Source organism: Moschus berezovskii, chromosome 4 (assembly GCF_049115385.1).
Source record: "Moschus berezovskii isolate FMDL1 chromosome 4, NW_MosBer_1.0, whole genome shotgun sequence".
Taxonomy (NCBI): Eukaryota; Metazoa; Chordata; class Mammalia; order Artiodactyla; family Moschidae; genus Moschus; species Moschus berezovskii.
Window position 1 is genome coordinate 31432443 of NC_142463.1, and position 27360 is coordinate 31459802.

At 44.1% G+C, this 27360-nt stretch overlaps 1 protein-coding gene across 1 annotated transcript in view; it reads right to left on the reverse strand.

Moving 5' to 3' along the window:
* PLPP3 (phospholipid phosphatase 3) overlaps positions 1 to 27360 on the reverse strand; it is a 91519-nt gene that overhangs the window by 24129 nt on the left and 40030 nt on the right. Inside the window, exons 2-4 of the mRNA XM_055403978.2 lie at positions 20343 to 20500; positions 3392 to 3672; positions 2938 to 2995 (exon numbers count right to left, since the gene is read on the reverse strand). Of these exons, the coding sequence (XP_055259953.2) occupies positions 2938 to 2995; positions 3392 to 3672; positions 20343 to 20500 (497 nt within the window). The remainder of the gene's footprint in view (positions 1 to 2937; positions 2996 to 3391; positions 3673 to 20342; positions 20501 to 27360) is intronic.

Sequence of the window (27360 nt, forward strand, 5' to 3'; positions counted from 1 at the left end):
GGGATTTCTCTGATTTGTATCTGCATTAATCTCCGACAAGCCTTAACCTCATCCTTAAGCTTCTGTGCCCAGAGATAATTTGGTGTTTGGAGCTATGGTTTTTCCAAGCTATCCATTTTATAAATCAAAACCTAATACGGAGCGCCCTCCAAAGCCATGGGAGGCTCTAGATGGCAGCCTGGCAAAGGGATGGCTGGTGTTCTGGTCCGCTGCTCTCTGAACTCCATGGAAATCAGGACAAAATTGTCTCTGTCTGCTTCCCATCTTCCCTTTCAACACCTAATCCAAACTTCTTTTAAAAACAACCACGAGGGATTGAGAAATCAATTAGATGGTAGACACCATCTAATTCCACTCTGACATTTGATAGCTGGGGGAAGCAGAGCCTAGAGAAGAAAAGTGGCACCAACTTCTAAAAACAGACACGATTATCTCCACTTGACAGAAGACACTGAGGTTCCAAACATAAGAAAACAACTCACAGTTTCATAGCTAGTAATTGGCATGGCCAGAATCTCCCAGGTCTGTCCGACTCTAAAGGCAAACACCGGCAATGCCATACTCAGCCAGTCCCAATGGGAGTATTCCCAAGTCTCCAAGGAAGCTGGAGCCCAGGTTGCCTGAACAAAATCCCACAGGGCTCCAGAGGCTGCCAGAATCTCATGTGTCCAACTCAGGCACTTCCTGCAGCTCAACATAAAAGCTGCCGGAGGAGCTTCTCTGATGGACTGCAGTATCTTCTACTTCGCCAGACAGGCAGCAACAGGGTTCTTCAAACTTCCTTTGAAAGCTTTGCAAATTGGACTTTCAAAGGGTTGAGATTTCTGTGTAACGTCACAGGAAAAGGAGCCGTGGTGAAGGACGCTGTCCTCCCTACTTCTCAGCTCTTACCTTCAGAGGTTATTTTAAGACAAGATAATCTTAGAGCTAAAAAGAGAGCCCTGAGTTTAAACGTTGTTTATGTGGGTGCCTGTGAATTGTGAATGTGTGTGCGCAGGCGCTCCAAAGAGTGTGCAAAAATATGCTGCAGAGATGAAGGATTAAGGAGGTTCTTTTCTTTCTTCCTCTCTCTCTCTTTCTTTCCTTCCGCCCTTCCTTCTTGGAATATAAAGCCACTGTAGTTTTTTCCTCCTTTGAAGATGTAAATAAACACTCAGTCACAATCCACGCCTTAACCAACAGCCCCGAAGAGAGCCCTTGCTATAATCATAGCTGCCAGAAGGTGATGGGCAGTGGGGGTAAGGTGGCATCTCAACCATTAGAGCAGATCTGAAGAAAAGCAGGTCGCCTTCAAGTGACATTGGAATTAGGGTTGGAGCTTGTATCTGTAAGTTTATCCTGCAGAGGTTTGTTTGATTTTTTTAAATCACACAGCACCATGAAAAGAATATACAACGAGGCTCGGGTCATGGAGACCAGCCTTCAAATACCTTTCCTGCCTCTTAAATTCAGATTTGTTTGATTCTGTGTCTGAAACTGAAAATAGGGTAATCAAAACACATCTCGTTGGGTTACTGAGATAATCTCAAAGTCATAGCATGAGCACGACACAGTGCCTGGCACATAGAAGGCACCAGAAACCTGTCAGCACTTTTACTTTACAAAACAGTGAAATTATATTTTGTAAAATTGCTTCCAGACCTAGGTAAAATACAAATCGAGCAGGAAACGAAATATCATTGTTAAACTGTCCTTCCTCAGAGCAAAGCAAAAACAAAAACAACAGAAAAATAAAGTATGGTGTGAAGTGCTATCCGTGAATTTAAAAAACCCATGTTTAATGCTTTTAGAGGTTGTGGCCCACCTTGTAACTGTATCCTAGGTAACGGGAAGCCTGGAGGCCTCCAGACTTGAAAAGGACTGGGGGAAAAATATAAAACAAAAAAACCTCTCTGCTGTTTTTTCCAACTCTTAATTATGTTTTTTAGATACGAAAGCAAAATGCTCTTTTTCTAAACAACTTTATGCTCCTCTGAGCTATGTCTGACCTCTCAGCGCCTTCTCGCCCTGAACTCCATCAAAGCAGCCAAAAGCAGGAAGTGCCTTGGCATAAGGGAGAGGAAAGGCAGGGGGACCATATTTAACTGACAAACAGAAACAGACTAGCAGCTGTCTGTCTGTGCTGCAGCCAGAGGGAAGTAGGGGGCTTCACCTGCACCAACCGTCCCAGCATTTCCAGGAAGCATGGCCACGGCAAGGCCAACATGGGGCCTCAGACGGGTCCACCACTAGTTGAAGGCCCTCCAACACACTGTGTCCTCTCTGGGCCTTGGTCTCTAGATCTGAGCACTGCGGCTAAGGATTTCCTACCTCACTGTGTTATTATGAGGTCACCTGTGCTCATGGATGCAGAAGGATTCTGCAAAACTCAAAGTCACTCTGTAGACAGATAATGACATTTAAAGTCTTTCCATCAGAAGACAATGGAGGAGGACACGGCATGGAGAACATTATGAGGAATTTGATCAGAAGGCATGGATTTGAGCGATAGTTCTGGTGTCTATGTGAATTTTGGCACTTTGCTTGAATTGTCTGAACCTTACTTCGTGATCCTTTCCCACAGTAGAGATAATATTACTTATAACAAAGTTCCTGGAAGGATCAACTGAGTTAATGGATTTTCAGAAAATGGTGTTTGTTACCACAAAATGTTATGCAAGCGTCTTTATCACTTAATCATTCCAAAATGGGTGCTCAATCCTTATCAAGAAGCCATGGTAAATATTATTTTTATTTGAAAAACAGGAAAAGTCTGGAAAGTGAAATGACTTGTGCTAACGCAGTGGCAGGGCTCAGAATAGAAGCAAATTCTTCTAGCCAACCTCTTTTTCAAAGATTCCTCAGCGAAGTCTGCCCCTAACCATTACCAGGGCTCTATGTACAGACGAGATTTAAGCTGGGGTTGGACTTCATTGGAATCAGAGACAAAGTACTTACCACCAAATACAGCATAGTGTACATGGAGAAGGAGGCATGGCCAGAGAAGAAGGACTTCCTGCAAGAGCAAGAGAAGGCTGTGTAAGGGCCACATCCATATCCCCACCACATGCTGCTCTGTCTGTCTTCCCTCCCGGGACTGTGACCCTGAGAGCGGCACTTGCTCATTGCTGCATCCGTGGTAGTGCTTTGGACACCTCGCCTGGGACGTAGCAAGCACTCATGAAGGAACAAATACATGAAAGAAAAGACGAATGAATGAATGGACTTACCAAAGTTCCACTGTAATTGTTTTTACGATCTGTCAGTTATTTGACTGAGTTCCTTAAGAACGGGAACTTTGCCTTATTCATCCATCTGAATCAGGGCCCCAGCACTGAGCTCGGTACTAAGTACTCACTGAACTGCCTGCAGCAAAGGTGTGAACCTAGTGCCACGGGAGGTGGAGTCTCACCTGGCTTCCTGGACTTTGCTATCTTCGCCTCTGCATCTGTAGTTTTGAATATAGCCCGCAGAGCAGTTGATTTGACTGAAATCAGGGTTGCAGACGTTCAAGAAGTGAGGACGCAGGCGCCCTATGGAGACCTTGGCAATGTCTGTGAAGGACTGGCTGATGGCACAGCCAAAGAGGAAGCAGCCCACCTGCTTGTAGAGGGCTGCCACATAGGGATTCTGAATCGTTGAGCGGGACTTCTCCTTCAGGTAATAGATGCGGTAGAATTCCCCTGTGATGATCTGAAAGAAAACGGATACGAAAGTGAGGTGGCATCAGGGCCCATCAACAAAAGGGAGTCTGTAAGGATATTCAGTGACGCAAGAAAATATTCAGTACACAGCTATACGCTATAAGCTTGAAACATTCCAGTCTTCTATTCAAGAAGTATATAAGACACCAATGTGCATGGGAGAAATGATTGAAACATTAACACAGTCATTTTTTCCTTATATAAAAAGTCCTACATGGCCATACGGTACTTTTGTAGGAAGAAACATATATAATCAAATACAGTCCTATGTAAATATATAAAATATATATTAATATATATATTGAGATATAGATATCTCTGTGTGTGTGTGTATTGGGTTTGCCAAAAAGTTCGTTAGGGTTTTTCCATACCATATTATGGAAAAACCTGAATGAATTTTTTGGCCAACCCGATACACACACACACACACACACACACACACATATTAACAAAGAGACAGACAAATAAGGACTTAGCTATTGAGGAACAAAAATCATGATTAAGGGTGGCCAAGGTGGTGCTAGTGGTAAAGAACCTGACTGCCAATGCAGGAGACATAAGAAGCGTGGGTTCAATCCCTGGGTCGGGAAGATCCCCTGGAGAAGGAAATGGCAGCCCACTCCAGTATCCTTGCCTGGAGAATCCCATGGACAGAGGAGCCAGGGCTATAGTCCATAGGGTTGCACAGAGTCACATACAACTGAAGTGACTCAGCACAGCATGGCAAGATGTCAGAGGGTCTGAGCAAATCTCCAGATTCTAGGATTGGGGGTCACGAATCACCAACCATGATCAAACCCTACACAGGACGTTCACCTGTGCCACACTGGGCCCTGGCTGAGGTTTCTTCGGGAAAGGATGAATGCTCCCTGACTCGGTTTTGGGTTTGAATCCAGGCTCTATCACCTACCTGGTGTCCTTCTGAAATAACTTAAACCTCTACAGAGGTACTGTCAGAAATGTGGCAACTGGTGGAAATGCCCCGGGTCCCAGAAAGGGATTCTTTCATTCTACTCTCAAGAAGTAGGGCATGATGAAAAGAGTACTGGCTTACAAACTAAGAAACTTTTATACAAGGCCCTTCAGAGTTGGTGAATTCCCGAGGGTGCCTGCATTACATCCTGAGAGACAGTGAGCAAGTCTGAGTTTTCATATCCTTCATCCCTCTGTATCGGCTCTTTAATGTTTAGGGGAGATTCATCACTTCTTTAAAAAGAAGAAGAAAAAAAGAGCCAGTAACTATCGATTATGAACAGCTGTCAGTATTTATTTTTTATACACTTTATGACACCCCCACAACTACCAGGAGATAGATTGAGACTCAGAGAGGGAAAGCAGTCTAACCGAAACTGCCTGCTTTTACATTAAGAATGATGGGGGCTTCAGGCAGGGAAGGGGGTCAGCCAACTCTCTGTAAGGTAAACACCTTAAATGCTTACCCAGCTGAGGGTAAGTGCTGCGCTGGTGATACACCACCGCTCAGCCTGCTGTCCTTGACTTAACTCCACAGCACAGCCCTGGCCACTTCCTGGTCACAGCCACAGTGCAGGGCCAGCGATGCTCAACTCATCACTCACCACAAAGTCCCTTTCACACTTCCTCACAGGGAAGGCTGATGAGCCACACTTGCCCTTTCAGAGAACAGAGAGCATGTTCACAACCACAAGGGAAGCAATAGACTGACACATCCGGGCACTCCTCGTGGTCTCCCCTCATGCTTTTTTAGCTGGGGAAGGCATCCAGGCTGGGCATCTGATCCAAGTCCAGGGCGCCCAAGTCTGGAGAGGAGGATGGCCATGAAATGCCAGCTGGGCCCAGGGGCAAGCAGGTGCAGTCGTGAGAACAGCTACTAGTGCTGCTAACATTTATACAGCGATTCTGTGTTTATAAATGCTGGTGATTTCTCAGTGCTACCCTTTGGTTTTCTGGATCACACTGAATTTCCGAGATCACATGATTCCATGAGAGAGATGGTCAAAGGCCAGCCCCGTCTGGCATCCTGGCTTAGCCATTCTCTGGGAGAGCAGCAGGACTATCAATTGAATGAATACATGAATGAAAGGGGGCAAGATGGTGGTCCACGCAGTTGTTTTTATTGCAAAATTGGAAATGTCCTCTAAACATTACCATGAGTCCTCTGACAACATGCTGCAGAGATTAAAATCTGAGAAGCCCAGCCAGTCATAAATGAAAGGGTCTATTATATATGGAAGAAACTGAAGTTCAAATTAACTCACATCTAAAGATTAGGGCCAGGTGTTCTAATTCTCCACCCAGCATTCTTTCCTACCATTCATGGTCTAATTCCCCTTTTGAACCTGTTTATACTTTTACCCTGTGTAACCTTATGGGCTAACATGTTCCAGATGTTTATAACCACCATCATGTTCTCTCTTTCTTATTCTTCTTTTTTTATAAATCATGCTCACTTGACTTTAGACATGGGGGGGAAGCACTAAACTAGGAGTCAAGGGGCCAGAGTTCGAGTCCCTACTCACTGAGTGATTTGGGATAAGTCAGCTTCTCCATTTGCAAAATGAAGGCACTAGACTCCGTGATGAATTCCTTCATAACTGCAGTGACATTTATTCCCAGCTCTCCTGTGCTACCTTCACCAGTAGCTTCTCATCAAAGCAAAGATAATAAGCAGCAGGAAAGGAAACATACTTGCTCAGAGATGACACAAGCCAAGAACAGAATCAAGACCCCATGCATAATTCCTGCCCTAGGATGGCTCCTGAGTTCCTTGAACCACTCACTGAAACAGATTAAGAAACTGTTTCTAAATGGGCATGTCTTGGGTGTGATTTCCAATTTGATGCTGAAAAAGAACACGTGGGTTCCCACCGCAGATCAGCATCTCTTACATCATTTTACGGTTGATTAATCCCAGGGGAGTCACCTCTCTGCTTCAGTCATCTCAGGGAGAAAGGGTTTGGTTACACTGCAAGGACAATCTTTAGTGCTCACATCCTTCATTCTGAAACTTCAATTTTCAATGCCACAGTCTTGCAAATAGCAAGCTGCTAAGTAAAATGCTTCCTCCTCTCACGGGAAGATAAAGATATAAAGAGAACATCTGATGGCCCCTCTAATTTCCAATAACAACTCTAATAATACTAGCAATCTTTTATATTTCTTTTGCAACTTACATTTTCATTTAATCTGCAACCTGTGAGGACAATATACCCAGTTTACTGGTGGGAATACTAAGGCACTGAGAAATAGTGACTTATCTGAGGATTTGAGGCTAGAAAGCTGACAGTTAAAAGTAGAGCCCAGACAGTCTAACTCTCAAGTTCAAAGACCCACAGAAGACTACATCAAGATCATTCTATTATTTCTGTATTAAAACCAATTTCCACTACAGAATAGCAACTGTGTATTTTCAAGGACAGGATCAGGCTGAAGCCATTTAGCAGACATATGACTCCAGGACCACATGGCTTCTGGGGCAGCCCTGACAGATCTTGGAGTTAATGAGCAACAAATTATGTATTTTCTCCATCCCCTTGAACAGAAGGGTCGGGGAGTCGACAATACAGCCATAAATCATCATTATGAACTGGCCAGGTTTGGCTTCTTGTAATCCTAACCCTTAAAAGACCATTTAATGAAATTCGGGCTGCCCAAATACCTCACTTCTGCAGAAGAGACGAAGGCTTAAATTGTTCTCCGACACGTTACACACCTAACTCTGGAGTTCCAGATTTACTGCTTTCGGACTTTATTCATTACTCGCAATGTTTTTATTCCCGGGTAATAAAATAAGCTCTTCCCTCCCCGCCTCCCTCCCCTACAAAGGCTCTGTCCCCACTCGCACACTCTGGCCCCTGGAGCCCTCATTTCTGCTTCAGTCAGCAAAGTTGTGATATGTAAATTTCATGGCTGAGAAAAATGCCTTCAATGTCGATCCCTTTCTGAAATAGCAAGCAACAGATTCTGGGGGTGATGGCAGGCTGCCAGGCGAGCAGAGGAGAATTCTCCCCTACCTGCCTTTTAAAGCACTTGGCACAAAATCTGGAAACTAATAAAGTGGGAAAGCATTGCAATTAAGCTATGAGGGGACAGAAAGGGATCAATCAGTCTTCGCCAGAGAATGGCTGAGTTTGGAGGGAAGTTGGCTCCAATTCTTAAGGCAGCTCCTCTTCCTGTCTTTTCTGGTATACAAGAGCTCAGTTGCCCACATATTCACAAATATTGAGCTGCTCTGGAGAGGAAATTCGGAAAAACATTAGGAGAGACATTTTGGAAAGGAGAGATTATACAGTGGTGAAAGAAGCACTGACTTTTGGAGCCAGAAAAATCTTGATCTGTATATCCCATCTCTTACCATGAACCTAGACAAGTAACTTCACCTCTCTGGGCTTAGGTCTCCTTGTCTACAAAATAAGAGTAATATGTTGACAAGTACACACTGCTATATTTAAAATAACCAACAAGGACCTACTGTATAGCAACAGGAAATCTGCTCAATATTTTGTAATAACCTAAATGAGAAAAGAGTTTGAAAAAGAATTGATACATGTATATGTATAACTGAATCACTTTTAGGTACATCTGAAACTAACACAACACTGTTAATCAACTATACTCCAATATAAAACAAAAATTTTTAAGGGAAAAAAAGAAATTAAAAATTTAAAAAGGACTAAAATCTACCTGGCAAGATTGCCAGGGGAATCAAGAAGATGATGTATCAAATATCTGGCACCTAGCAGAAGAGCTCTGCAAACAATAATGTTTTTTTTTTCCTTCCCTTGGAAAAAAAGAAACAAAAAATTAACACAGGCATACCATTTTTATTGCACTTTGCAGATACTGTTGTGGTTGCTGTTTTTTTACAAATTGAAGGTTTGTGACCACCCTGTATCAAGCAAGTCTATCGGCTTTTTTTTTTTCCAACAGCATTTGCTCACTTCATGTCTATGTGTACTATGTTTTGAAATTTGTAATACTTTCAATATTTCTAATTTTTCATTGTTATTATATTTGTTACAATCAATGATGAGTGGTCATTTTTTAGCATAAAGTATTTTTTAATTCAGGCATAAACATTGTTTCTTAGACATAATGCAATTGCACACTTAACAGATTACAGTTTAGTGTAAACGTAACTCTTACATGCCCTAGGAAACCAAAAACCCATGACTCACTTTATTGCAATATTCGCTTTATTGAGATGATCTGAAACTGAACCTGCAATATCTCCAGGAAATGTCTATATTTGTATTAAACATCTTTCCCAAAATAGTTCTGAGATCCCTGTAAAAGAACATATCATACTAAAGAATTTGGAAGTACCACCTCTCCAGGGTAGAACCAGAAAAATATGAGTATGGAGATGTTGGTTTTGACCATTTCATCTAGGATGTCTCTTTCAGGGGAACAAAGCAGAAAGAAAGTCTAAATTCCAGGCAGCAAGGGCTACCCTAACTGCATTGTTCATGTTATTTGTAACGGTCTACTATATAGATTATCCCAAGAAAAGTAAGACTTTTGTACAGAGTACTAACAATCCCTCTTACAGAGTCTGAGAACTCATCTTCTGCTGCCAAATTCGAAGGACAAACTTCCCTAATATTCTGATCTGCTTCAATGATAACATCTGCATAGTCTGTTCAGTTCAGTTCAGTCGCTCAGTCGTGTCCGACTCTCCGCGACCCCATGAATCACAGCACGCCAGGCCTCCCTGTCCATCACCAACTCCCGGAGTTCACTCAAACTCATGTCCACAGAGTCGGTGATGCCATCCAGCCATCTCATTCTCCGTCGTCCCCTTCTCCTCCCGCCCCCAACCTTTCCCAGCATCAGAGTCTTTTCCAGTGAGTCAACTCGTCGCATGAGGTGGCCAAAGTATTGCAGTTTCAGCTTTAGCATCAGTCCTTCCAATGAACACCCAGGATTGATCTCCTTTAGAATGGACTGGTTGGATCTCCTTGCAGTACAAGGGACTCACAAGAGTCTTCTCCAGCACCACAGTTCAAAAGCGTCAATTCTTCGGCAATCAGCTTTCTTCACAGTCCAACTCTCACATCCATACATGACCACAGGAAAAACCATAGCCTTGACTAGATGGACCTTTGTGGGCAAAGTAATGTCTCTGCTTTTTAATATACTATCAAGGTTGGTCATAACTTTCCTTCCAAGGAGCAAGCGTCTTTTAATTTCATGGCTGCAATCAGCATCTGCAGTGATTTTGGAGCCCAAAAAAATAAAGTCTGACACTGTTTCCACTGTTTTTCCATCTATTTCCCATGAAGTGATGGGACCAGATGCCATGATCTTTGTTTTCTGAATGTTGATCTTCAAGCCAACCTTTTCACTCTCCTACAAAACTTTTCCCTAGCCACTGCATTACCTGCTTTTCACAACACACTAAGAATTGCTAAATTATTCTCCACCCTTTATAAATGAGTGTGATGAAGGCCAGAGAGGCCACTGCATCACCCTTGGGGATAAGGTAGTGGACAGTGGCAGGGCGCTTGCTGTAGCCTGGGCCTCCCATGCTCTGCCCAGTCGCATCTAGCTGGCTTTCTCTTAGAAGCCCTAGCAGGTGGCAGGATGGAAGTCTCCAGTGACAGGCATTCCCTGAGTACCTAGGAAGGTCATGTCACCCTGTCAGGCACCTGCACATCCAGATCCCCATCAGCCACAGAGCACCAAGCTCCCCCTTCACATCTCAGCTCTATGGATTAATGAACTTTTTTCAACCCAAAAGAAATTCATTCATTCAACAAGCACTGAATGATGCAGATTAATGAAGGAAGAATTATTTTTCTCACTTGATTTCTCAGTAAGGGAAAGGGAAATGTAACATATCCAAGTCCTGCTTCTAAGGATGGAGACAGAAGTGTTGCTCTATCTTCTCTGAGCTTTGCTCATCTACTACAATGAAATGCAGTATCTTCAGTGACTAGAAATAACTGATGAGAAATTTAGTCTCCCATTCTTCTCCCACTCGACTGTCTTTAACCTCTTGGTAGGAGATCAGTGCCTCACAGATCAGGAAAGGCAATGGGGACCCAAATCTCTCCAAGGCCACCAGTGGAGTTTCTAGGCTTTATGGGTAGGTCTAGAATATGGACAGTAAAGAAGCCAGAGAGAGGTCACAGAAGCTATTTATGGTTGAAATCAACAGTGGCTGCCCTAAGCCCTCAAGCTTTACAAAGGAGGCATCTTGAAAGATGATTTCCAAAGTCAGGGACTCAAAGGCATGAGTCTCCTAGGTGATCAGCTCAGCCTATCCACGCAAGAATTCTCTCTAAAGCATTGCCTACTGCCCACTTCTCGCTCCTTTGACCTTGAGTTTCCTACCATCCTTAATATTGCCACTGTGCTTTTCTTCCTATTTCTCAAAATAGGAATATTTCCCTTTCTCTTTCCAGTGGCTCCACTTCTGGGTGCTGTTAGATAAATGTCAGTCTTCCTAGGGTTGTATCCTTGCCTTTTCTCTGTGACTTCACCTGTGAAAATGACCTTCAAAAGGGCATTTCTTTCACTCTTTAGTTTCAGCTCACCCTTGACCCCCTGAGTCTTATTCCAATCTTCTGCCAAATCTTCCAACTAGTTATCAAACCAGTATTATCCACCAGACCAAGTCACACTCATGCCAACTTCTGCCCCAACCCTCACTTCTCTTCCCTCCAATCCTAGTCAAGCTGCCACCAAACACAGATCTGCAAAGACAGGAAATCTCAGACTGCACCCTCTCCTTTACCCCATCGTCATCCAATTCTGCTCATCCCACGTTTTCAAGGTGGGATGTCATAGCCAGCCTATTCTCTCTCTTCTCTTTGCATTACCACCTCGGCAGTTCAGACCTCATCCTTAACCTTGGTTGAAAAGTTGGCCACATGAGCTGAAAATACTTTCATCAATCTCTAGCCTATTAATGAGTGGAAAAACTTCTCAGCACTCAAGGATTTTCACAATCTTGCAGTCATCTCTTCCTACCTTATCTTTGTCTTCTCCCTTATACTCTAAGTCTCTAGACGAACAGGTCTGTCTGCTTGACACTTCCTGAAAAGGTCCTATTGTTTCAGTCTCAGTGAAGCCATCCCCTCTGTCTGGAACATCAGGATCTCTGATGAAAGTCTCACCTCTGCTTCAAAGTAGAGCTCAAGTGCCAGCTAGTACACCAGGTTAGAGGGCTCCTTTACTTAAGAGTCTTAGACAACTGAGCTCTATGACTCAGTCTCCTTATGTGTACAAAGGGAGATGATATGGTGGCAGTAGCAAGCGCTCAAGGGTTGCTGTGATAATTAAATGGAGTACTCCATGAATGATGATGATGCTGATGAAGCCTTCACCAATGAAAGAAAGTGAAACTGAAGTCGCTCAGTCATGTCTGACACTCTGCGACCCCATGGACTGTAGCCCACCAGGCTCCTTTGTCCACGGGATTTTCCATTCATGAATACTGGAGTGGATTGCCATTTCTTTCTCCAGGGGATCTTCCCGACCCAGGGATCGAACCCAGGTCTGCCTGCATTGTAGGCAGACACTTTACTGTCTGAGCTACCAAGGAAGCCCAGTGAAAACGACCTTCAGTGATCTTTCTCTCAACTCCCACAGTACTTTATTTCTGCCTTAGACCATCTACAGCAGAAGTCCCCAACCTCTAGGATCTAATACCTGATGATCTGAGGTAGAGCTGATGTAATAATAGAAATAAAGTGCACAATAAATGTATTGTGCTCGAGTCATCCCAAAACTATCCCCCCCTCACCCCGGTGGGTGGAAAAATTGCCTTCCACAATACCAGTCCCTGGTGCCAAAAAGGTTGGGGACTGCTAGTTTACAGCATTTCTCTTGTTTTGTCCTTGAAGCTCTCACCTCTCTGGGTCTTACTATCCTTCACTGCCCTGACTATCTTCTAGCTCCCTGACCAGTTCTTTAGTCTCCTTGAGGGTCTAATGGTACAGTCAATCATGTACTTGGCCTGTTCCGTAAGCTCCAAGTACAGTATCTGTGTCTTGTATCTCAGCTTCTAGGCTACAGGGAAGCCTAGAAGTTGCCTGTATGTTCTAGGGAAGGTCTCACTTAGAGAGGCTTTCACTTTCTGAACAAACCACTTCCTACACAACACTATCCCAGGGACTTCCCCAGTGGTCCAGTGGTTAAGATTTTGCACTTCTAATGCAGGGACTGCAAGTTCAATCCCTCGTCGGGGAACTAAAATAGACATGCTGCACAGCAGGCCAAAAAATAAATAAAATAAAAAGTGAATAAGAACTAAATTAAAAGCTATTTTTTTTAATTAATTTATTTTTTATTGGAGGCAAATTATTTTACAATATTATATTGGTTGGTTTTGCCATACATTGACATGAATTCGCCCTGGGTTTACATAAGTTCCCCCTCCTGAACCCCCCTCCCACCTCCCTCCTCCCTTTATCCTCCCTCTAGGTCATCCCCGCATGCCAGCCCCGAGCATCCTATAACATGCATTGACCCTGAACTAGTGATTCATTTCACATATGACAACATACGTGTTTCAATGCCATTCTCCCAAATCATCCCACCCTCACCCTCTCCCACAGAGTCCCAAAGACTGATCTATACATCTGTGTCTCTTTTGCTGTCTCGTATACAGGGTTATCATTTGCATCTTTCTAAATTCCATATATATGCGTTAGTATGCTGTATTGGTGTTTTTCTTTCTGGCTTACTTCACTCTGTATAATAGGCTCCAGTTTCTACACAATGGAGTATTATTCAGCCATTAAAAAGAATACATTTGAATCAGTTCTAATGAGGTGGATAAAAGCTATTTTAAAACAAATGAAAAAATTGTTTTTTAAAAAAAGGAAAACCCACTATCCCACACTGTCAAGTCTTGGGCAATCATCTGCCCAGGGGCTTGGATGTTTTGTCCGCCTCCATACAAAGAGCTCTTTACAACCAGGAACTGCAGATTTTCTAGCTCACTAAATACAGAGCACTCTGTATAGCCCAAGCACACAGTGGGTCTTCAATGTCGGCTCCTGTGCTGGGTTTTGAAGCCAGACAGACATGGATATCAATTCCTGCTCTCTGTTCACCAAGCAGAATAACCTCACACTGGCCACACTCCCCTTGTAAACCTTAGGACCCTCCCTCATGAGAAAAATGGGGTCAATAATACCTATCCCCTGCAGATGCTGAAGAGGATTTAAGATAAGGCATATTAGTTTCCAGCCCACTAGATAGTGGGTCAATGGTATCTAATCCTCTATCCCATCCCCTAACACTGACTCACAGGAACAGATTGCCCAGCCTCCTAAGAATTGTCACTTAAAGTGGAGAATATCATCACCCTCACATTAGATAGATTTTCCAAATAGTCCTGAACCCCTCAGAATGACAGTAAATAAGGAAGAATTGCTGGAGTGTGTGTCGGGTGGGTGGGGCTGGGGGAACACCTAAATCCGAATCTCAGTGCCTGTGTTTGCTACATTGCAAATAGACCCCCTCCCCCACCCCCTCCTCAGGCAGTAAGGACTTCTGAAGAACTCTAGCCCTCTGATCAGGGATGACACAGCTGAAGGATTAACGTGATCATTCTCTGTTGGTGGTCTTGGTAATTGCACAGATATAGTGGATTGTAAACTGGGGGAACTGGGTCTCCCACCAAGGCACCGCTGGGCCAGCCTGACTTCACATTTGTTTTCAGCGTTGAAGACTCAACTAACCTTTAATGAGGAGGCAGTCTTGGGGAACCTTGTTTTCTTGGCAGTGCTCTCTCAGATAAAGAGAGATGGGGGTGGGGAGGAAGTAATGAAGTCCAGATGTGGGCAAACCGAAGCCTGATCCTGAATAAACAAGTTTTGGAGGTATAAGCTCTTCTTCTTGTCTCTCCAGCCAGAAATGTGCATGTGGTACATAGCAGGCTCCCAGGTACATCAGAGGCCATCATCCAGATTTTAGGGAGACAAACAGGACACGCGTCCCTGCTCGCCTGGGTCCTCTAACATCTTTTGACCTAATGCTTGTCAGTTTCTGCTCGAAATGTATGGCCTCCTCTATGATTTTTACATCATATATATTGAGTACCCAAGTTTGTGCCTTATGCTAGCAATATAAAATCAAAATCAGACCGATCCCTACTCTAGCAGAATCACCAGGAAACAGTCAAGTAAACAGACATGATAGTTCGATACAGTGACTGCAAAGACAGAGGTGGGCCCAGGGACCTCTGGGTCTTTGGAAGGTGGAGGAGGAGGCAGTCAAGGAATGCTTCCTGGAGAAGGCAACATTGACTTGGTGTTTATTTAGTACCTACTATGTACATGAGGGAAAGATCTGATCTGTGCCTTGCAGGAACCTATTATCTAGCTGGGGAGATGAAAAGTGGACACAGATCACATTATAAGGTGATATATATTGAAGGTGCTATCTGTCTGCTGGAGATGGGGCAGCTTCGGGCAGTTTAGCGACAAGAGACAATACACAGCTTGTTAGGTAAAGGTTCAATCCTGGATTACCAGCATCTGCCATGCCCTGCGGTCTTAATAAGTAATTGTGGAAGGGAAGCAGGCTTTAGAAGGCAGCAGTGGTCTCATTTTAAAAAGCCTTGCCTTAGAATCTGAGGACTCCTGGTCTGGCCCTGCCACTCGTTAATTATGGGAAAGTCACTTCATTTCTTGATCTCCAGTTCCCTTAGTCATACCGATCCACCCCTGAGAAGCACAGAATCACTACCAAATGCAGATAAGAGCATGTGCCCATGAAGGGCACTTTGCAAAATGTACAACACTACAGAAATGAAAAGGTCAGTTCTCACTGACGACACACGAAATGTCAGTTGATTTGACCCAGAACTAGCCTACGGAGTCGGTGAACTATTGCTACCAATTTACAGTAAACGGAGGTATAGTTCTTCTCCAAAGGGGTCAATGCCTTGACAGAAGTTGAAGGACAAGTCACAGAATGAAGAAGCTCAGAAGTTTTAGGCCACGAACCTCAATCAAAGCCAAAATCTGAGCTTTTTCTCTAGTGAGGAATGTCATAATAGAGGTTCAAAATGGATGGGACTTGAGGAAAAGGAGCATTTTTATGGCCAGAGGGAGAAATGGATTCACTCATGACTCATCATACTTCAACTCCTAGATATTAAGAATCTTTATTAAACCCCTTTCAGGGTCTGACCAAAGCAAGCACTTGAGCCCATGTTTATTTAAAAGGAATACTAAGCATTTTTTCTGTATTAAAATCTTTGCACATAATTCTTTGCACAGCATGGTGCAAGGCAATTGGAGAGAAGGCTAGATAAAAGATGATATTTACTGTTTTTGCTCCTAATCTCACTGCTGTTAGAGTCATTAAACCCTTAGGAGGCAGGGATAGGAACCATTGCCGTGTGGATTTGGAAGGAATTCCTATTATGCCATAATTTCAAAATCTAAGATACATCTGAAAAAGAGGTCAAAATGACCCGATTTTTCCACATCTCCTGCCATAGAAAGGTGTCTGCTTTCTCTATAACTTCTGAAATTTGCATCTTGAAACCCCACTGGTGAGCCATTCCTTTGTTGTGGGGACTATTCAGACTGGGGCAGGGGCACCCAGATCAGTCAGGGCTTCTCTTGTTGTTTTAAACAAACCTGACATTTGGCGGGAGGAGGCCAGGGCAGCAAGTAGCAGGCTGATTAGATTTCCAGCTCCGGGTCCCCCTTCACCCTCCCTGACTGTCATTCACGCCCTCTGATCAGAAGCAGATTCTGCATGGAGCCAGCCAGGCTCTCTGGCCAGTCACAATGGGAGAAAGGGTTGTTGTTGTTGAATTCAAGTTGTATAGCTTTTCCAGAATTGACCATATGTATTAATGGGAATTATTCACTTTTCCTCCGAGGTCTTTGCTTTTCCTCTTGTTCGTGATTACTCTGGTCTTTAATGACAGGTAAGCGGGTGAGCATACCCCATTAGAAGCCCACATCTCACACACGCCTCCAGCTGAAATGCACAGGCAGCTGGATCAGGAGGCCAGTTTTCTTGCAAACAGTACTGGCACGAGAGTCAAGAGACCTGAGTTCTCATGAATAAACTCAAGGGAAGAGTGGGAGATGTGATGAGTCCAAAGGCTGGAGGGCCTTTCCTAATTCTACTTCTGCCAAGTAAAAGGTCTCGACTAAGTCACTTCATCGTTATTTTTTTTTTACTTCATCATCTTTTGATGCTGTTTACTCACAATAAAAACAGTGAACATTTGCTGAATATACTGCCTGTGTCAGGCAATAAGTTACTTTCCACATATTAGCTCATTTATTTCTGAAAACCTTCATAAGTAGACATAGTATCTCCATTTCATAGATGAGAGCAAGGAGGCTTACTAATTTTCTACAGGTTCCATAGAAGAGGAGCTTGAGGGTAAACCAGAGTCCACACTTTTAACCCCATGTGAAACTGAGACACCGGAAAACTCTGTGTGTGCGTGTGTGTATTGGGAGGGTGGGAAAGGCTTCAACACGGCCCCAGGTTTCCATGATGCAATAGTAAGCAGCACCTGACAAAGGACGGCTTTCTCAGAACCAAAGGGAAGCACCATCCAGACCTATTCTGCTGGCACTGTGTGGGTGGGGGAAATGTCCTCATTGCCCATCCCATAATATCCCATCCCATAGCCAAGGCACAGTGCATGATGACTCTTTCAAGGGAATCTGGAAGGTCAGGGAGCATTTTAATTAAACCTTCCACGTGCCATGAGGAGAGAAGCCAGCTACAACTCAGCTCTTCAAAGCAGGTTTTTCTTAGTGAAGAAAGAAGAAGCAAGGACCCAGGAGAAGTGACATGAGCACCCTGTGTCCTCCTAGCTCACTGCAGCCAAGGATGTGCCCCCCAGGTGTGAAATCAAACAGTACTCTCATTTTCCAGATGAGGTAAATGAGGCCTAGAAAACCCAGGTGGTGGTGGTTTAGTTGCTAAATTACGTCTGACTCTTGTGATCCCATGAACTGTATGCAGTCCACCAGGCTTCTCTGTCCATGGGAGTTTCTCATGCAAGAATGCTGGAGTGGGTAGCCATTTCCTTCTCTGGGGATCCTCCTGACCCAGGGATGGAACCAGGGTCCCCTGCATTGCAGGCGGATTCTTTACTGACTGAGCCACCAGGGAAGCCCAGGGATTTACCTAATTCACATAGGGTAGGGGGCCCCAGGTCTCTCTTCCTGGTGTCATGCCCAGGAGCAGCCCACTAATAACTGCACATAAAGAGAGCAGAGACCACAGAACACCCCTGTCAATGTGGTATTATTATCTCAGCAGCTCCCGAGTTAGAGCCAACTTCTAAACAGATTCAATTTAACTGAGCTTCCAAGCGTCAAAAACACCTGTTCAGACCTGAACACCAGATACCGTGTTAAATATTCACCTTCCATTACAAACGTTTTTTCCAGGCAAAGCCATTCTTCCTAAAGAACTCAACCCCAACTGTAACTCTGGGGCAAAGAGTAAACTTAGATTTTGTGTTTCTCAGCTTCTGAACACAAAGATCCTTAGTCCACCGTTACTACAGTTGCCAAATGGACTGTTTTTCTTTTAAAGGTTGGAAAGAATTCTCCTTGCCTCCCTGCCCCCTCCCCGATGTCAAACTGTTGATTGTGTGCCTGGTTTACGATGTTATTAAAAAACAAAGAGGGGTCTCAAAGTTTATAACCCACCCCCAGAGTGGGGAAGTCAAAAGAAAAACTTCATGCAGTGCACTCTGTGGACCATCAGCTGTTTATATTTGATGCAGAGAAGGCAAGCGTAGCTAACCACCTATCGCACCGAGCACTTGAATAGGACAGCCAACCTCCTGTCCACAATCAAGTCAGCAACATGGACAGAGGGCTTTGGAATAAACCAGGTTTAGGCTTGAACCCCAGTTTTTACTTGCTTTTGACTTTGAGCATATCACTGAGCCCCTCTGAGCTTCAGATTTTCCACTTGAATGATGGGAATACTAACCCCCTATTTTACAGGCAGTGTTCTTAATATTGGGCTTCCCTGGTAGCTCAGATGGTAAAGAATCCACCTGCAATGCAGGAGACGCCGGCTCAATTCCTGGGTCAGGAAGATCCACTGGAGAAGGAATAGGCTACCCACTCCAATGTTCTTGGGCTTCCCTGGTGACTCAGCTGGTAAAGAATCCACCTGCGAAGCAAGAGACCTGGGTTGGGAAGATCCCCTGGAGAAGGGAAAGGCTACCCACTCTGGTATTCTGGCCTGGAGAAGTCCATTAACTTTCTCCCTTCTTGGCTTGCTAATACAGGCCAAAGATAAGCTTCCATGATTGAATTAACACAAAGATGACTTCGAATCTAGAAGAGAGAATTTTTGATCTTGGTGGATGTGATGCCTAGCCCTTTGCCAATGTTGCTGGGTTCAAGGACAAAGAAAAAACTGAAAATAGCAGAATGGGTGGCTGTGAAATATATGAACTACAAATTATAAGACTGGATTCCCTCACTCTTCCCCTCCCCTGCTCTAAATGGTCACATCTAAAACAAGGCTGTGATCTAAGTACAGCCCAGATAGACGATACCCCAATTCCCACATGGCTACCATTACTCAAAATAATTCTGGATCCTGTCAAGCTGGTAGCACATTTTTGCACCTGCAGTGAGGGCTTCATCCTCTAAGGGAAGATCTGGATACAAGTCTAGACTTTACCCCTGGGTATGAGCGACCTGGTCAGCAATTAAGTGTTTATCAAGTATTTCAATATTCATGATCTCTTTTACTCCCCACTGCAAAGCTTTGAAGCAAGATGGTCACCGTTGGTTTTAAAGATGTACAGCTTGGCAGTGGAGGGCCAGGTCTAGAACCTAGGTCTTTGGACTGCAAGTCTCATTTATCAGGTGAGAGAATAAAACAATATGCCAGATCATGCCAGCGGATTTATCGCTGTCAGAGCAGCAGCACAATAGTGTGGAAAGAATATAGAAAATGCCCAAGATATTCAGTAAGGCATTTCTCCTGTCCTCTGGGGCTCAGATTTACAGCATGGTGGCTCAGAGCTCAGACTCTGGGGTAAGGGACGTGCATGTGTACTCAGTCATGTCCGACTCTTTTGTGAGCTCACGGACTGTAGCCTTGCCAGGCTTCTTGGTCCATGAGATTCTCCAGGCAAGAATACTGGAGTGGGTTGTTGTGACCTCCTCCAGAGGATCTTCCCAACTCAGGGATCAAACCCTCATCTCTCATCTCCTGCACTGGCAGCCGGGTTCTTTACCACTAGCACCACCTGGGAAGCCTGGGGTAAAGAAGACAACTAGATTTAAACCCCAACTCTATCACTCATGAACCAAGTGACCTTGGGCAAATTATTTTTACTCTGCAGACCTCCATTTCTTAACTCGTAGAAGAAAGAGAAGGACAATATCTACACTTTGACTATTGTAGAGATAATGTATGCCAAGTATGTTAGAAGGTTGCTTAGCATACTTTTATAATACTCACAGTGTATATGTATTTTTTTATTTTAAAATATTGAGTTGGACAAAAAGCTCATTTGGGTTTTCAAAATCCCAAATGAACTTTTTGGCCAACCCAATACTTTTAGTAATAGTATAAACTGCATGAAATAGTGTTAATCAAGTGAAATTCTACTTGATCTTCTAAACCTCTGCTATATCAGATAGACCATGATGTGCCCAGGGAATCAGACAGGTTGCCCACCGCGGTCTGGGCGCTTACCGCGAGGATGGCAATAACAATCCCCACAGCAGAGAGCACAGCGTCGTTGATTGTCTCCCCGGTTTTCAGCGGATACTTGATGCTCTCGTCATTGCAGTAAAACCCCCGGTGGTAAGGCTTGATGGTGCTTGTCTCGATGATGATGAAAGGCAGGCCCGCTGGTCAAGATGGAACCATCATCACCATATACAGGGGGAGAAAACAAGACAGGGAAAACATCAGTGCAAAGAGGCCAAAGAAGAAGGACCTACAGCAAACATCACCCCACAGCACCGATAGTGATGTCAATTCCTTACCTTTGTAGTGACCTACAGCCTTCTCTGGGGCTTCCCAGGTGGCTCAGTGGTAAAGAATCTGACTATAGTGCAGGAGAGACAGGGTTCCATCCCTGGGTTGGGACGAGAGAAGGAAATGGCAACCCACTTCAGGATTCTTGCCCGGGAAATCCAATAGACAGAGAAGCCCGGCGGGCTACAGTCCATGGGTCGCAAAAGAGTCAGACAAGACTGACTAAGTGACTAAACAACAAAGCCTTCTCTACATGCACCCCCTTCCTGCCTTTACTCATGACTAAGAAGGTGTAGCATGACCCTTTTGTTTTGACCAAGAGCACAGAGGGAGACAGTGCAAGCACCAGGGCAGGAGCTTTTCCACTGCTCTACGTCATCCCGCTAAAGTCAAAGAGCAATTTGTAATTACTACTAACAAAGTTCCAAATCTAATGATGTCTCATGATGCCCCCAAGTGCCTTCCTCTCTTAAACCAACCACTTCCCCTCTGAAAAGCTCACCTTAAGGCGCTCAGGCATGGAATTCTGAAAACCGTAGAGTAAGATAACCTAAATTTGAACCCCCAGATCCACCACTTCCTAGCAATGTGACTTCTGCTTCTTTCTCCATCTTCCTGAGCCTCAGTTCCCTCACAAATGAGTTGTACTGATGCCTAAAGGGGATCAAAGCAACCAAAACTCCTAGCAGAGTGCTGGCACACAGAAGCTGCTCAGTGAACGGCATTTCCAATTCTTTTCTTTCACTGTTCAACAAGTCATTGACAAGACTGAGCAGAACTGAGCTGGGCCCTGCTGCCTGCAGACCTGGAACAGAGCCCAAGGGCATCAGGAGCACGGTGAGGCACTCTCGCAGCTGCTGGCAGTTTATCAGCATCCAGTTCAGATGCCATTTTCTTAAAGGTCATGGAAAATAGATTTCATCACCTGCCAGGAAAGGCCCTTATAAACCTGAAGCAAAAAGTGAAGGCCCACAATCTCTTTTGCTTGGACCAGGCAGCAGCCTCCAAATTGGTCTCCTGGCCTTCTGTGCCTCTTACACATATCCACCCGTTTACTTCCTGGGCATGAGCAAGTCACAGCCATGCTCAAGGTCTGTCAATGGTTCCCCACCACACAGGACAAGATGATGTCCCTAAGTCCAAGCTCTGGAGTTCCCACAACCCAAACCTCCTTGACACACACTCCAACAAAACAGGGCACAGGACCTCTGTCTTGGTCCATGCTCTCCTCTTAAGCTGGAAAGACACTTCCTCCCCTACCTCCAAGTTCAAGACCAAGCCCCATTGCCACCTCACCAAGATGAGGAAAAGGTAAAATAAAAGTGAAAGGTGAGCCACTGAATGTCAAGACTAAGGAAGACCATGAAAAACATCTGGTCAATGATAACAGCCACTGCTGATGTGCGCCAACAATGTATAAGACACTTTGCACCCATTTTTGCATTGAACCCTCCAACAACCCTGAGTGGTCACTTTAAAACCATAGAAGCATACTATCACTCATCTCCCAGTAGAGAAAAGAGAGGCTCAGAATGACTGTTTATTTCACTCAGAGTCTCTTAGTTCACCTCCAAAGTGCCTAAATCCCCAGTTTAACTTTACAAATTGGTTTCATTCATATAGGAATTTCATTAGTGGGGGAAGAAAATATGATAAGCAGCAATTTAAAAGATAAGATTCCATTTTCATGTTTTTCCAGAAGAATTAAGCTCACGTCATGTTGCTCAAAGGCCCTGCTGCTGCTGCTGCTGCTGCTGCTGCTAAGTCACTTCAGTCGTGTCCGACTCTGTGCGACCCCATAGACGGTGGCCAACCAGGCTCCCCTGTCCCTGGGATTCTCCAGGCAAGAACACTGGAGTGGGTTGCCATTTCCTTCTCCAGACTTCCTTAAAAAAAAAAAAGAGAAATGTACCATGAATTCCACAGTTTTTCAATGACTTCGGTCCAGGCCAGCAGTGATAAAAATGCTCACTTTCTGAAAAGTGTATTTATGTATCACTGTGCATACACACATGGATTTATTTGGTTTTATTCTTTGGATTTATTTGAATTCTACGGCTATTTATTTTGTGACCCCTAACTGCTTCCTGCTAGAACAACAATTTACTTTATCAAATTCATACTGGTGCTTTGAAAAGAAAGCCCAGCCACACACCACAGCATTGTGCCTGACCTTCAGTAAGTAAACACAAAGGGGCCCTGGAAGGCAATCACCAGCAGCTCTTGAAATTCTGTCTCTGCAAGGATGGAGAAAAGGAGGAGGAAGGGGAGAGAGTGAATGCATGTTCTGGCTTAGTGGTGGCAAGTGCAGTTAGCTGATCCTCTTAGGTTGGGGGCTAGGAGAGAGAATATATCCTGTGGGCCTGAGCCATCTTCATTCCACTGCCTGAACACTTTGAAATGTGGCCAAGTTGGCTATGAAAAGGAGCTGCGAAGCCAACAGTATGATATTAATAGTCCCCTTTTAAAGTTCCACACATCGTGATCAACACTGTTAGCTTCTCATCTGAGCCCGGCCACAGCCTCTGTGGTGCCGAGGAGCCAAAGCGTTGCTAATAAACTCAGGAAGGGAACAGACCCCCAGTTCCTTACATTTGTGCTCCGCTCTTAGGCCTCCAGCTTCTATTTTTAATAGTGTTCACATGATAGGCCTGTAAAACATATGTTTCTAAGGACAATAAAACACATATAAAAGAGCTGTGGAGTCAGACTGAACTCAGTTAATGATTTAAACTCTGCTCGCCACTGCTTGAGCAAGTTACTTCCCATCTCAAGACCCCCTTCTCATCTGCTCAATGGGAAAAACGAAGACTTGCTTTGAGATTGATGGGATGGTATAATACATTAATGTATTCACTCACTCATTCAACAAGTATTTATTGAGTCTCAAATATGCCTACAAAGTACAAGGAATACAGAGATGACATAAATCCTGCCTTCAGGAAGCTTATAATCTAGCAGGGAAAGACACATATCATGGAATGAAATCAGTACAGAGGTTGTTTTAGTTGGAATAAACCAGGCAAGAGCATGGGGAAGGGTCAGCACAGAGTCTGGTGCACACTGTGGACACTCAGAAATGCTGTAAGGAAGAAGGAAGGGAAAGTCCCACAGAGAAGGTTAGGAAAGAAAATCTGTCTAGTCAGTTCTTTTGCACTCAACCTGGGAGTCATCCAAACCCTTTTCCTTCCTTCTTAGTCCAAAGCTTGGGGAGGGTTTCCGGTTCCAATAATATGGATGATGACCACAAGCAGACAAGAAGTTGGATCTGAATATGGTTCGTTTTATTTTCTTGAAAGGCATGGAGACAGCATTGAGAAAACCCAATGGCCTTTTCTGTCTCCCCTACAGACTTGTGGCATGATTGGGGGTGATGCCAGTTGAGTCTTGACTTGGCTCCAGGAAAAGAATAACCTCAGATTCCCTTCAGTTGATGGGAAAAGCGTAAATATGTCTCCCTCAATGGGGCAGCCAGTCCTCAAGTGACATAACTCCTTGCCTTTCCAGGACATAGAGATGAGTCCATTCTAATCCAAAGCAGGATTTCCATTTCCAACACTGGCACTATCTTTATTACCAATCACTATATTTCCTGACCATTTCATTTCAAGAAAATTCCTACTGATAGGTGCTGGAAATTGAGGTGAGAGTACATCAAAGTACCCGGCCTCCAGAAGCTCATGGTGTTGTAAAAAAAAAAGTCATGAAAACAAGTGCACTAAAATATTCTTATAGTGTGAGGACTGACAGATGTAGAAAGTACGATGAACGCACAAAAGAGCACTCTACAGGGGAAACTAAAGATGGGCCGGAGGGGAGGTTAAATTTGACACTAATGTGAGTAGGTTTCTGGGGTCCTAATGCACGCATGCATGCCAAGTTACTTCAGTCATGTCTGACTCTGTGCGACCCCATGGACAGCAGCCTACCAGTTTCCTCTGTCCACGGAATTCTCTAGGCAAGAATACTGGAGTGGGTTGCCATTTCCTTCTCCCTGGGGTCCTAAATACACTCATAAAAACGGTGTAGCTTAGGGATTGCAATAGGGCTTCCTAGGTGGGACTAGTGGTAAAGAATCTGTCTACTAATGCAGGAGACTCAAGAGACACAGGCTCCATCCCTGGGTCAGGAAAAATACTCTGGAGAAGGAAATGGTAACCCAAGCCAGTATTCTTGCCTGGAAAATCCCATGGACAGAGTAGCCTGGGAGGGCTACAGTCCATGGGGTCACAAAGAGTCAGATACAACTAAGCAGCTGAGCACAGAGCACAGGGGCTATAACAGGCTATCAACCAAATGAGGGTCACTGCTATGATGAAAATACGATTTTAAATATGGCTAAAGAGGTGGGAGAGATACACCAGGTACAGAGGAGCCCCACATAAACTGGCAAGTCAGACAAACCTGCTGCCTGTTCTGTACTCAGCACTGATGGACTACAGAATTGGAGTCCCAGCCTTCTAGTGGCCCAAAGGCCAATAGGAGAAGCAGTCATAAAAGTTAACACGTTAAGTCACCCTAAGGTTCAAAGGGATTAAAGTGACTTACCAGAGTCACTGGATCAGAAAAGCTGTGGAGGTGGATGGGCTCAAGTGCTCTGACTCCTGGGCACATTCTAAAGTAAATGAGTCACTTAAAATAGAAGGAAGCACCTATGAGCATTAATAATTAATTGAAGCTCAGCAAATCTCATGGTCTTGGAAGAAAGTGCTTTGTTTGGAACAGTCAAGGCAACAGCACTGGCTCCTGTTCCCTGAACATTTACTGTGTACTACACACGTTAGTGTCTAATATTATTAAAACTCTGAGGCCAATATCCTGGAATTAAGTTTATCTATACTGAAAGGTACATTATAAGCTTTTTGCAAAGCGAAACAAAAATGTAAGTGAATACACACACACACACCCCCCATCTGGTGATTCTAAGACCTCAGACTCAAGCATTTCTCCTTCTTTTAATCAAGGATCAATTAACTTCCTAAACCTCCAGGGACCTCTTGGGATGTGTAGGCTGCAGGGGAGGTGAAATACAAACTCATTGACAAACACTTAATGGGCAGAAAATCAAAGCATGAAGAAAAGCCCCTGTGTTGGGTTCAGCCTTTGAAAGTTCTTGGGCTTTGAAAAACTAACACTTGGGCAGGTTGGGCGGTTTGGGGGTGGGGTGTAAAAAAACATGGGATAAGTTTTCGTGGCCCACCCATTGATAAAGTCATGTGGGAAGTGTTACCAAAGTGACCCAACCCCAGAGCCCTGCTCCCTCCAGCCACAGCTTCAAGTTTGTGCAAAATTAAACACAGCCTCCTGTTCTCAAAGTGATTTTTAGAAAGCATTTGTAAGGGTAGGAGAAGAGTGGGGGTGGGACAGTGAATGAGAAATTTTTGCATGACCAAAATCAGAGCATCGGGAAGAGATTTTCCCATCACTCCTGTAGACCTTTTCTAGAACCGTCCAACTTTCCACTTCACCCAAACTGTAGTTACCCTAAAATGAGCCAAGTCTAGCATTCAACTAATACCTGCAGAAAGCCTACATATCTACTCACAAAATAATACTGGATAAAGAGCCCATGTGCAGTCTAGTTGTTTAACGATTCTGTGACAGGAATTTATACATCTTAGCTAGGGTATAGAGTTCTATCAATTTTACTGTTTTACTCCCTTTGCAAATGGAAAATTAAGGCTCAGAAAGGTTAAGAAGCCTATCTGAAGTCAAAGTGAGCAAATGGCACCAATTCAGACCAGTATAGAAGTAGAGCTCGACAGGGGACTTCCAGTGGTAAAGAATCCACCTGCCAACTCAGGGGACACAGGATGGATCCCTGATTCTGGAATGAAGATCCCACATGCCACAGGGCAACAAAGACTGTGTGTACCAGCTACTGAGCCCATGTGTTCTGGAGCTTGCATGCCCCAACAGGAGAGAAGCCCACACACCACAGTGAAAGATCCTGCTGCCACAAATAAGACCCATGCAGCCGAAAATAAATAAATATCAAGAAAAAGAAAGAAAAATACAGATGGACCACACCGGGTTTCTGATTTCAAAGAGTTTAGAATCTAATTAGGAATTAATGTATTTCAAACTCCACAACAGCTCTGAAAAGTTACAGGCTCTTATTTTCATTTCTACCCAACCGAAAATTGAAGCCAGAACTTTTATAACGTGGCCAAGGTTCCCAAGTGAGTCAACTGGTCACTGGGATTTGAACTCAGGGCTGTCTTTCTTTTGGCTGATGTTTTCTTACTCCATGACCTGACCCTCCCTTTCTTTATAAATGTCTTCCCTGTTAAAATATGACCAACTGATTTTTTTTTAATCACTTAAGGCCAGAATGGTCAACCCAACTACTACTTAGAGGTTCAAAACACAAATATTTATGTTGCTTGTAAGTGACAGGGTTTCTATTTAAAGTAATTAATTGCTACTGGTCTTAGAAGTGTGCAAACTTTCTTTGGTTTACGATATTTGTCCAGATTTTTAGACTGGACACAATCCAGATGAGACAAAACTAAGTTTACTATGAAGGCGTTTCCCACCTTTGAAAGAGGCTGCCATGAAAAACACTTGCTGTTGGCTGGTGTGAACATTCAGTATTCTGGTCTAGAGGTTCTCTTTGACAAATGCTCGATTCTTTGGTCCTGGAAAGCTCAGGCCTTTTTTTTTTTTTTTCCACAAAAAGAAGATTGTCAGAACCCAAAGCAACCACATGGTAGAAATGAAGAAAGGA